The 13,132-nt window shown below is 43.1% G+C and overlaps 1 protein-coding gene across 2 annotated transcripts in view; it reads right to left on the bottom strand.

Annotated features, from left to right (window-relative positions):
* Nucleotides 1–10,311: 10,311 nt before the first annotated feature.
* Nucleotides 10,312–13,132, bottom strand: part of LOC139387000 (SPRY domain-containing SOCS box protein 4-like) — a 113,569-nt gene continuing 110,748 nt past the window's right edge. For both annotated transcript variants that reach the window (XM_071132938.1, XM_071132936.1), the window contains exon 3: nucleotides 10,312–11,589. In XM_071132938.1, coding sequence (XP_070989039.1) covers nucleotides 11,462–11,589 — 128 coding nt within the window. In that variant the 3' untranslated portion in view covers nucleotides 10,312–11,461. The remainder of the gene's footprint in view (nucleotides 11,590–13,132) is intronic.

Here is a 13,132-nt window from a genome sequence, read left to right as displayed (position 1 = left end):
GTAAATCAAATGTATTGGTCGGGTACACACATTTTGCAGATGTTATCGCAGGTGTAGCCTAATACTTATCTTTCTAGCTACAACAGTGCAGTAATACTTAAAAACACACACAAATCCCCCAAAATATAATTTATGAAATATCAGAATGAGCTGTCAGAGTACGAAATACAAATATATCTATCTATATATACACATAAAAATAAAATACATATAAAAATACAAAAAATATGATGGTGCGTATGTATAGACAGTATGGACAGTATATGAATAGGAAAGGTGTGTACAGCAGTAGTGATGAGCCAAGTATATACACATGAAGTGGGTAAAACAATATGTAAACATTATTAAAGTGACCAGTGTTCAATGACTATGTACATACACTAGTGCAGCGGTCTCTAAGGTGCAGGGTAGAGTAGCGGCTGGTAGCCGGCTAGTAACAGTGTCTAAGGTTAACTGCAGACACACAGCGTCTCGCCCATCGCCCGATCTGTCTGAGGTCGTAAAAACAGGGATCTATCACTGGTCGTTTAGTGGCCACGTGTGTCATCTACCAGAGCCATATGGGACATGTCACACACCAGCAAAACACACACAAGTCATGCACAATCACACACACCTACTATTCACCGCTAAGGGCACTGTAATCATCAGAGTGTGTGTGGGTGTGTGTGTGTAAATGTCATGTTGATGATTACTTACTTCAATAGGCAAAGTGGCCCTTGGTGTATTTTAAGTGTGTTACCGTTAAAATACACAGATTAATTTATATCATTAAATGTAATATAATAGTGTGCGTGTACCGCGCGTGCGTTCGTGTGTTTACTGAAGCAAGGCAGGTTAGATCTCATTAGACGTTCTTCCTGGCAACAAGGGCAAAAAATCTCATTTGAGATTCCCAAGTGGTGTAAGAGAACACATACGCCAAATGTACTTAACTCCAAACTAAGGTGACTTGTGTTCTGGAGTGCTGGCGCAAGAACGTTGTTGGTGTGTGACAACAAGCAGAGTGAAAACCTGGCACTGGAACACCAATAAAACTGGTATTGAAGTTTGGAAACACAGCCCAATATTAAAATATGATGAGTAGCTGCAAAACCGTTCCATTGTTCTTTTTATCTGTCTGACAAACACACATCCACAATCTATCAATCGATAGCGCATCCTCAATCAATCAATCTATAGCACATCCTCAATCATTCAATCGATAGCACATCCAATCAATCGATAGCACATCCAATCAATCAATCGATAGCACATCCACAATCAATCAATCGATAGCACATCCAATCAATCAATCGATAGCACATCCAATCAATCAATCAATCGATAGCACATCCTCAATCAATCAATCGATAGCACATCCACTCAATCAATCGATAGCACATCCAATCAATCAATCGATAGCACATCCACAATCAATCAATCGATAGCACATCCAATCAATCAATCGATAGCACAAACACACATCCACAATCAATAGCACAAACACACATCCACAAGCTATAGCACAAACACACATCCACAAGCTATCAACCATTAGCAAGAACACATCCAATCTATAGCACAAATACACATCCCCAATCAATCGATAGCGCAAACACATATCCACAATCAATCAATCGATAGCACATCCACAATCTATCAATCGATGGCACAAATACACATCTGCAACCAATCAATCGAGAGCACAAACACGCATCCCCAATCAATCGATAGCACAAACACACATCCTCAATCAATCGATAGCGCAAACACACATCCACAATCTATCAAATCGATAGCACATCCACACATCCGCAACCAATCAATCGATAGCACAAACACACATCCACAATCAATCAATAGCGTAAACACACTCCCACAATCTATAGCACAAACACACATCCACAATCTATAGCACAAACACACATCCACAATCAATCGATAGCACAAACACACATCCACAATCTATAGCACAAACACACACCTGCAATCAATCAACCGATAACAAGAACACATCCACAATATATAGCACAAATACACATCCGCAATCAATCAATAGCACAAACACACATCAATCAATCGATAGCACAAACACACATCCACAATCTCTCAATCGATAGCACATCCACTCAATCGATAGCACATCCACTCAATTGATCGATAGCACATCCACAATCTCTCAATCGATAGCACATCCACAATCAACCAATCGATAGCAAACACACATCCGCAATCAATCAACCGATAGCAAGAACACATCCACAATCTATAGCACAAATACACATTCGCAATCAATCAATCAATAGCACAAACACACATCCACAACCAATCAATCAATAGCACAAACACACATCCACAATCTCTCAATCGATAGCACAAACGCACATCCAATCTATAGCACAAACACACATCCAATATATATCACAAACACACATCCACAATCTATCAATCGATAGCACAAACACACATGCACAATCTATAGCACAAACACACATCCACAATCAATAAATCGATAGCACAAACACACATCCACAATCGATAGCAAACATATATTACTATAGGGGTGTGTTGTGTATAAGAACTATAAGGCGTAATAGCAATGCTGTTTTTGTTTCCTTGTCATCCTATTTGTTGCCCGTCTCTTACGCGCAACACCATTTCCTTGTCAATCTGCCTCCTTCTCCGGTTTGGGGGGAGCTATGTTTTGTCTGGTGGTAAATTGTAGGACTTTAGACGTTGGGTATATTAACACATCCCTGATTGGCCGGGAAGATTCAACTCAGTCCTGATCCTCCTCAATAATCGTCCCCTTGAGAATATAAAAAGTTTATTAAATTGAACATATGTCACAATTGGCCCCTGCTGCAAACACCACTGAGAGGACTTGTGGCTGGTCTTCTGAACTTCACTGTGGACAGGGGGAATAGCCGGGTTGGCCCCAGGGTTTCCTGACAAAATGTGTGGACCAGATGGTACACAGCCATCTTTTAATGACAACAGCTCAGCCACTGTAAACTGGAAATGAATTGTGTTCAGTAATGTTTGGCATGTTACTGGAGTTGTTGACGCCTGTATGCACCTGTTTGTTTGCCTGGCTACCAGACTCCTTGCTACGGCCAAATGCTCTGCCACGCACACAGAAGTCAGTTTCTTCATCGCAATGAGTTTGGACAGCTAGGAAGAGGTGAAGCTAGAGAGATAACTGGGCCCAAAATCAGTCTTCTCCAACAGGTGGTGTTTTTAGATTTTTTTTGTACGGCTGTCAATGACTGTTGAATTACAGTTGAAGTCGAAAGTCTACATACACTTAGGTTGGAGTCATTAAAACTCGTTTTTCAACCACTCCACAAATTTCTTGTTAACAAACCATAGTTTTAGCAAGTTGGTTAGGACATCTACTTTGTGCATGTGTAACCGATGTGAACTGGCTAGCTAGTTAGCGGTGGTGCGCGGTAATAGAGTTTCAAATCGGTGACGTCACTCGCTCTGAAACCTGAAGTAGTTGTTCCCCTTGCTCTGGCTTTTGTGGAGCGATGGGTAACAATGCTTCGTGGGTGACAGTTGTCGATGTGTGCAGAGGGTCCCTGGTTCGAACCCGGTGAGGGGACGGACTAAAGTTAAACTGTTACACATGACACAAGTCATTCTTCCAACAACTGTTTACAGACAGATTATTTCACTGTATCACAATTCCAGTGGGTCAGAAGTTTACATGCACTAAGTTGACTGTGCCTTTACACGGCTTGGAAAATTCCAGAAAATTATGTCATGGCTTTGGAAGATTCTAATAAATTATGTCAATTAGACTGAGTCAATTGGAGGTGTACCTGTGGATGTATTTCAGGGCCTATCTTCAAACTCAATGCCTCTTTGCTTGACATCATTTGGAAATCAAAAGAAGTCAGCCAAGACCTAAAAAAAAACTGTAGACCTCCACAAGTCTGGTTCATCCTTGGGAGCAACTTCCAAACGGCTGAAGGTACCACGTTCATCTGTACAAGCAATAGTATGCAAGTATAAACACCATGGGACCACACAGCCGTCATACCGCTCAGGAAGGTGACGCGTTCTGTCTCCTAGACAAAGTGCAAATCAATCCCAAAACAACAGTAAAGGACCTTGTGAAGATGCTGGAGGAAACAGGTACAAAAGTATCTATATCCACAGTAAAACGAGTCCTATATCGACATAACCTGAAAGGCCGCTCAGCAAGGAAGAAGCCACTGCTCCAAAACCACCATAAAAAAGCCAGACTAGGGCCTCCCGGGTGGCGCAGTGGTCTAGGGCACTGCATCGCAGTGCTAGCTGTGCCACCAGAGACTCTGGATTCGCGCACAGGCTCTGTTGCAGCCGGCCGCAACCGGGAGATCCGTGGGGCGACGCACAATTGGCCTAGCGTTGTCCGGATTAGGGAGGGTTTGGCCGGTAGGGATATCCTTGTCTCATCGCGCACTAGTGACTCCCGTGGCGGGCCGAGCGCAGTGCACACTAACCAAGTCGCCAGGTGCACGGTGTTTCCTCCGACACATTGGTGCGGCTGGCTTCCGGGTTGGATGCTCGCTGTGTTAAGAAGCAGTGTGGCTTGGTTGGATTGTGTTTCGGAGGACGCATAGCTTTCGACCTTCGTCTCTCCCGAGCCCGTACGGGAGTTGTAGCGATGAGACAAGATAGTAACTACTAACAATTGGATACCACAAAATTGGGGAGAAAAAGGGATAACATTTTAAAAACATTTTTTAAAAAGCAAGACTACGGTTTGCAACTGCAAAGATCCTACTTTTTGGAGAAATGTCCTCTGGTCTGATGAAACGAAAACAGAACTGTCTGGCCATAATGACCATCTTTATGTTTGGAGGAAAAAGGGGGACGCTTGCAAGCCGAAGAACACCATCCCAACCGTGAATCGCGGGGGTGGCAGCATCATGTTGTGGGGGTGCTTTGCTGCAGGAGGGACTGGTGCAATTCACAAAATAGATGGCGTCATAAGAAAGGAAAGTTATGTGGATATGTTGAAGCAACATCTCAAGACATCAGTCAGGAAGTTAAAGCTTGGTTGCAAATGGGTCTTCCAAATGGAATAACCCCAAGCATACTTCCAAAGTTGTGGCAAAATGGCTTAAGGACAACAAAGTCTAGGTATTGGAGTGGCCATCACAAAGCCCTGACCTCAATCCTATAGAATATTTGTGGCAGAACTGAAAAAGCATGTGCGAGCAAGGAGGCCTACAAACCTAACTCAGTTACACCAGCTCTGTCAGGAGGAATGGGCCAAAATTCACCCAACTTATTGTGGGAAGCTTGTGGAAGGCCACCCAAAAAGTTAAACAATTTCAAATCAAATCTACCAAATACTAATTGAGTGTATGTAAGCTTCTGACCCACTGGAAATGTGATGAAATAAATAAAAGCTGAAATAAAATCACTTTCTCTACTAATTATCACATTCTCAAAATAAAGTGGTGATCCTAACCGACCTAAAACAGGGAATGTTTACTAGGATTTAATGTCAGGAATTGTGAAAAACTGAGTTTAAACATATTTGGCTAAGGTGTATGTATGTAAACTTCCGACTTCAACTGTAGGTTAAGTGTTTTTATGCCATATTTGCTACGTGTGGTTTATTTGATCTAATTAGGAGTTTCGTAATCCTTAGGTTGTTACACGAGTATACTGATATAAATAGGATAAGTGACATCCCGGCAACTTTGAGAAAAATACTTCGGCTTGTCACCAAAAGCACTCACAAACTTTTACAGATGCACAATCAAGAACATCCTGTCGGGCTGTATCACCGCCTGGTACGGCAACTGCTCCGCCCACAACCGTAAGGCTCTCCAGAGGGTAGTGAGGTCTGCACAACACATCACCGGGGCAAACTACCTGCCCTCCAGGACACCTACACCACCCGATGTCACAGGGAGGCCATAGTGATCATCAAGGACAACAACCACCCGAGCCACTGCCTGTTCACCCCGCTATCATCCAGGCGAGGTCAGTACATGTGCATCAAAGCAGGGACCGATAGACTGAAAAACAGCTTCTATCTCAAGGCCATCAGACTGTTAAACAGCCTTCACTAACATTGAGTGGCTGCTGCCATACATGTAAAAAATGTATCACTAGCCACTTTAAACAATGCCACTTAATATAATGTTTACATACCCTACATTACTCATCTCGTATGTATATACTGTACTCGAAACCATCTACTGCATCTTGCCTATGCCGTTCTGTACCATCACTCATTCATATATCTTTATGTACATATTCTTCATCCCTTTACACTTGTGTGTGTATAAGGTAGCTGTTGTGAAATTGTTAGGTTAGATTACTCGTTGGTTATTACTGCATTGTCAGAACTAGAAGCACAAGCATTTCACTACACTTACATTAACCTCTGCTAACCATGTGTATGTGACAAATAACATTTGATTTGATTTATATTGGAGTTGTGTCTGTTGTTCACACACGTACAGTGGGGCAAAAAAGTATTTAGAGAAAAAAAATATGAGAGAGGCCTGTAATTTTCATCATAGGTACACTTCAACTATGACAGACAAAATGAGAAGAAAAAAAAAATCACATTGTAGAATTTTAAAGAATTTATTTGCAAATTATGGTGGACAATATGTATTTGGTCAATAACAAAAGTTTCTCAATACTTCGTTATATACCCTTTGTTGGCAATGACAGAGGTCAAACGTTTTCTGTAAGTCTTCACAAGGTTTTCACACACTGTTGCTGGTATTTTGGCCCATTCCTCCATGCAGATCTCCTCTAGAGCAGTGCAGTTTTGGGGCTGTTGCTGGGCAACACGGACTTTCAACTCCCTCCAAAGATTTTCTATGGGGTTGAGATCTGGAGACAGGCTAGGCCACTCCAGGACCTTGAAATGCTTCTTACGAAGCCACTCCTTTGTTGCCCGGGCGGTGTGTTTGGGATCATTGTCATGCTGATCCGCGGGCCTACAAAACGGCAGGTGACGTAACACAACCAACAACAACCCAGGTCCGTATCCAAGACTAAGGCTGGGATAAACATCCTTCCATTTACCCAATTCCCATCATCCCCAAAGAAAGTCACTCTAGAAAAGGTTCCGCGTCAGAGGACTGCGTTTCACGCCTAGGCTTCTTCACTGCTGCTTTACCACTTAAGAGGTCATTGGAGATTTGGTTTGAGGAAATGGATGCTGGATAATGTCCACCAAGAATATGAGAGGAGAGATGGAGTAGCCTAACCTTTTCCAAGGTTATTCTCGCTTTATTCCGCCGGGAACAATTTGTCTTTTAAAGCTTTACAGTTGTTAGCATCCACTAGCGCCGCGCCTGAGAACCTTGCAAGTTATGAACAAGCTTTGAATACGTTTTTAACCTCAGTAGACCTACTGTTAAAAGTTTGGGAATTCATATTTTTATTGCCTGCATTTTGGATGCCTTTTGAATATCTTTGAAAGTTAAATGCAAAGTAGTTCCGATTGGCACCATTTCGATCCTTCGTCTTTACAACCCCCCGTAGCAAAAACAAGTTTTTACAAGTTCCTATACCTGCCTGCATTTACGTGGATTATGGTGGCGGCAAATACCTGCAAACAGTCGGATCCACAGGACCAGCATTAAAAGAACATGGTTTTAAAAGAGAAGGGTAAGTTTGAAGCGGGATCGATGGACTAGCCTATCCTCCTTGCTTCCTTGTCCTCATGCAGAACCATGCTAACAGGCCTTTGATCAAACCTCAGCTCCTCCACGAGGTCTTGTTTTCCGATGACATTTGAGCTGCCTCCAAAAACAAAATGAGCCGGGGATCAGAGAGAGAAAAAAAAAAGGACAAACCTATTTCAAGGCTGGCACGGAAGGACAGTGTCACACCGTCTGGCATTGATTTCCAATACAGCAATCCCTTACACATCCCTATAGTGAGACTGGAGACTCCGACAGGTTGTGTGAAACTCTGATATACACTACATGACCAAAAGTATGTGGACACCTGCTCGTCGAACATCTCATTCCAAAATCACGGGCATTAATACGGAGTTGCCCCCCATTGCTGATATAACAGCCTCCACACTTCTGGGAAGGCTTTCCACTAGATGTTGGAACGTTGCTGCGAGGACTTGCTTGCGTTCAGCCACACAAGCATTAGTGAGGTTGGGGCACTGAAGTTGGGCGATTAGGCCTGGCTTGTAGTCGGCATTCCAAATAATCCCAAAGGTGTTCGATGGGGTTGAGGTCAGGGTTCTGTGTTGGCCAGTCATGTTCTTCCACACCGATCTTGACAAACCATTTCTGTATGGACTTCACTTTGTGCACGGGGGCAGTCATGCTGAAACAGGCACAGAATCGGAAACACAGAACCATCTAGAATGTCATTGTATGCCGTAGCGTTAAGATTTTCCTTCACTGGAACTAAGGGGCCTACGCCGAACCATGAAAAACAGCCCAAGAACCATCATTATTCCTCCAACGAACTTTAGTTGGCACTATGCATTCGGCAAGGTAGCGTTCTCCTGGCATCTGCCAAACCCAGATTCGTCCATCGGACGGCCAGATGGTGAAGCATGTTTCATCACTCTAGAAAAAGTGTCTTCACTGCTCCAGAGTACAATGGAGGCAAACTTTACACCACTCCAGCTTGACATTGCTCACGGTGATTTTAGGCTTGTGTGTGTGGCTACTCAGTCATGGAAACATTTCACGAAGCTCCCAACGAACAGTTCTTGTGGCGATGTTGCTTTCAAAGGCAGTTTGGACCTCTGCAGTGAGTGTTGCAAACGAGGACAGACGATTTTTATGCACTTCAGCGCTCTGCAGTCCCGTTCTGTGAGCTTGTGTGGCCAACCATTTCACGGCTGAGCCCTTGTTGCGCCTAGACATTTCCACTTCACAATAACAGCACTTAGTAGACCGGGGCAGCACTAGCAAGTCAGAAAATGGACAAACTCACTTGTTGGAAAGGTGGCATCCTTTGACGGCGCCACGTTGAAAGTCACTGGGCCATTCTACTGCCAATGTTTGTCTATGGAGATTGCATGGCTGTGTGCTCGATTTTATATACCAGTCAGCAATGGGTGTGGCTGAAACAGCCGACTCCACTAATTTGAAGGGGAATCCACATGCAATATATTTATAAAAGTAACGTTGTTCAGCAGAGATGAAAGCACCTTGCTGGCAGATGCCTGCTCCACATTTGGGACATGCACTTAGCATACCCTTTGAAGATCCATTGTTTTCACTAATGCACAAGTCCGTGTATCAATTAGCTGACTAAGCTAATGGATGTACACTAGAACTGGGACGATAAAGGGAAAGTGATTGTTTGCTAATATGGGCGATTGTTAAATGAGACCATTGACAGCTACAACATTTCAAACTATTACTAGTTGTTCATAAGGTAATAGAAATAAAACTGGTTCACATTGTTAATTCAGTCGAATTCAGTCAATTTACTGCAATATGGATTTTGGTCCATATCGCCCAGCTTTACTGTACAGGCTATATTTACAGCTAGCAGTCTGACAGACACAAAAATGCTCTTTTGTTCAAGTTAGATTCAATGGTTGAGCTTAGTGGAGTGGTTTGGAAGCCAACTTTTTTTTTACACTTTTATTTAACTAGGCAAGTCAGTTTAGAACAAATTCTCATTTTCAATGACGGCCTAGAAACACTGGGTTAACTGCCTTGTTCAGGGGCAGAACGAGAGAACTAGTCCAATGCTCTAACCACTAGGCTACCCTGCCGCCCCATTCCCAAGAAGGTAAACCCTCTTCAGACCTAATTTAAGATGTTCTAAGGAAGTGTCCACTTGAATGCAGCCCTGATCATCCACTTAATATCTCTAATAATATTTAGGGCTCATTGGAAATGACCCCAGCATGTTTAAATAGTCTCTATTGGGAAAGCTCAGTTTCTAGCTTATGGCTCCATTTACTAAGTCTACAATATAGAGATTTGAGTCTGAGAAATATGAAGCGGGAGGTAGCTAGAGAGAAATAGGGTAGAGATGGAACGAAGTGGTAGGTAGAGATGGAGTGAGATCTAGAGTAGGTAAATGGAGATAGGTAGAATGAGAGAGTTAGGTAGAGATACAGAGAGGGGGTAGGGAGTTAGGTCAGATGTGGTCGAGGGATGACGAGGTTACACAAACTGTCACAGCTGGATTTGAGGATGCCCTGGTTTCCCCTGAGCGTGACTGACGGTATAAACAAAGAGGGAGAAAAACACAGAAAAAACAAATCTGCCTTCCTTGGCTTTTATCCAGAAAGACACACACACACACACACCTGGCAGCCCAACCTTGATACAGAGGAAATTACCATCCCAGAAAACAAATGGCTTTTTCATTCACTTGGCTTTTATTCACATTTCAGATCTGCTAACAGCACTGCCCATACATTCCACTGTGTATGCCCCCGAATGCCCCCGAATGGCCCCCATCCAAGCAGGCAGATATAGATTAAAACCATCAGTGATCGTATGATAATAATAATAATAATAATAATAATAATAATTAAAGCAGCATCCGGTTTAAAAAGCCTTAGGGTGACAGCGCTGATCATCATCTCCCATATCGGTGTAGTATATTTACCTGAACGTAACGTAAAACGTAACGTTAAAAAAAACTACCTCATGATAAATAAACAGTCATCGTAACGTTATCATCGTCGTCACTATCATAATCCACACTAAGAATAAAATATAGGGTACAAACTCAGACAAAAGTGACTCAAGCCTTCTAGAGAAAAAAAGATGACTGCTATGGTGTGTGGTCATCCACACCCCCTCCCAAAATGGGTGCTGTGTCATTTTTTCCCCTTGCATTACTTGACATAGATCCAGAAAAACGAAATGTGTAAACCTAGTAAGTCCAGAACTGGCATAGTCCTTTAATGGGTCCTTTAAGACAACGGGGCAGATATTGTATGTTACCAGTGAGCTACAGTGAGCTCCAGGCCAGATTGAACTGGAAATGGACCGAAACACATCTGAGCCCTGTAGAAAAGTCCTGTGTCTGCCTGCCGACTGGACAGGACATTGTAGGAGACTGACTATAGAGTATCCAGTAGCAGTGATATGATTTCAAAGGCCTCCCGGGGTATTTAGTGTGTGCCTTCTAGGCGCCGTTCTCACTCAAACCAGCAGATGGCAGTAGTCTCCTAACACCCATACTTCAAAGTGACCGTGGACCATACCAGTCCATGAAATAGGGGCTTCATTGGAAGAGAGCTACAGCCATCAATAATTGTAAAAGTCCAAACGTGTCAAAACCCCGAACAAAAAAGTATCAATCATCCTCTGGGTCAAAAACCTGAACACAAGTGTCTATCTATTCACCGCAGAGCTTAATTATCCCACAATGTAAACATTCCACTTCCGGCATCCGCCGTTGTTCATTTGAACCCCCCTGACATTCTGTCTATCTTCCATCACACTTAGATCGCCATGGTTTCCTTCCAGATGGTCCCAGTTGGTGGAGCGTGGTTTGGTCATTGGTACTGCAGGTAATTCTTGAGAGACTGGGGTAAGGGCAGGGACTCGATCTCCTGGAGGCGCTCTCGGCCCAACGCTACCCGGGCGGCCCGACGACACAGGTCCATCAGGGGGAGGGGCTCCGCTGTAACCAGGAAGAGAAGAGGAAAGGTTAGTTGGTGGTTTTTACAATGGAAAAAAAAAAGTCTGCAAAATACAGAATTCCCTTTTTACTGTTCGTGACAAGGAAACAGGATATCTGACAGTGTGACATGTCTGTAGATAATAAGTGACAAGTGTCGCTGGTCAAAACATTTAATTTATATTCCGGTGGAATGTCTGTAGAGTAGTGTAGACTGCCAGTTTCCTTGTGGCACAGACATGAAAACAGTTCAAGTCTCTGCGACTGTAGCAACGTCCGTTGTCGTGGTTACCGGACTGCCACAGCAACCAGACCAAATCCTCCTGTGACAAGATGTAGGAGTTCTAAAATTCCCCAATAGAACAAACTACTTTTATTTCATCACACTGTGGCATGAAGATATTTCCTGTAAGCCCGCCATTACCTTGTACATAATGATATTGTCGGTTTATTTTCCTGTAATAAGGCATAAAAAGTGAAGAGGTTGTCAGCTATAGTTAGCTAGAAAACGAACCAAGACATTGTTTAGAAAATTACTTTTAGTTGCATGGCTTGCTAGATTGACAGTTACTGAATTCCGTTTTAAAACAGATGGGTTTCTTGGTGTTAAAACAGAGAAGGTATGCTATTTGGAGCACCGGGCTGCTGATGTCATGTTATACTTTTTCATAATGACAAGTTTGATATCGGACGACAACAGAATGTTCATGAAGTCACTACGCCAATTGCCTAGAGATCCGTCGATAGACGGGGCTATAAACCAGCATTAAGTGTATCAGATCAGTGTATACGTGCATGTGTATGTATGTATGCATGCATCTGCGTACTGTATGTGTTTAACTATGCATAAAAGAGAAGCACACTAGCAATGTTGTAATTCACCTCCTCTCCCTACCACTTTCCAGCTGACGCTCCCGTCGATCACCTTTAGTGCCTGCTCCCTTTCACAAGGACTTAGAAATTACACCCACAGCCCGGTTGCTAGAATGACAGCCTCCCATCTGCCTAGACCCGTTTCCCCATAAAGACCCTAAGCCACGATCCAAATATCTACAGTACAAAGGCGTTGCTCTTACAACCTTAGAACTTGGGCTGCATCCCAATACGATTCAATGTCTTTCTTTACTGGGGTGTCCAGTCACTCTTGACTATCATTATATTAAAAACCTTGGGCTGCATCCCAATACCTTTGAGGTTTCTTTACTAGCCTCCTTTCCCTCTGTACTACTAGTATGTGAAAAGAATGGGTGTTGTCATACTGATCGGGTGAAGAAAAGGAGACAAGCACAGGTAGCTACTCATTTTATTAGTGAAGTGGAGCCACCTTTGGATGAACTAATTACAAATGCCAATCTAAAAAGGGACAGTGTTCATTTTCACGGTTCTGTTTGACTCGTCTCCTGCAGGTTCTGATGAAAGGTATTGTTGCTCGTGAATTATGAGTCACTTTCATGTAGGGCTGCCAACTTTGACTCAAATCAAAAATCCGGGGAGATTGATTACATTCCATGTATTGCTTTCAGTCGGGCATTCATTAAATTATCCT

This window comes from Oncorhynchus clarkii, chromosome 28 (assembly GCF_045791955.1).
Source record: "Oncorhynchus clarkii lewisi isolate Uvic-CL-2024 chromosome 28, UVic_Ocla_1.0, whole genome shotgun sequence".
In the NCBI taxonomy this organism is placed as follows: Eukaryota; Metazoa; Chordata; class Actinopteri; order Salmoniformes; family Salmonidae; genus Oncorhynchus; species Oncorhynchus clarkii.
This window is presented reverse-complemented; position numbering and strand designations above follow the sequence as displayed.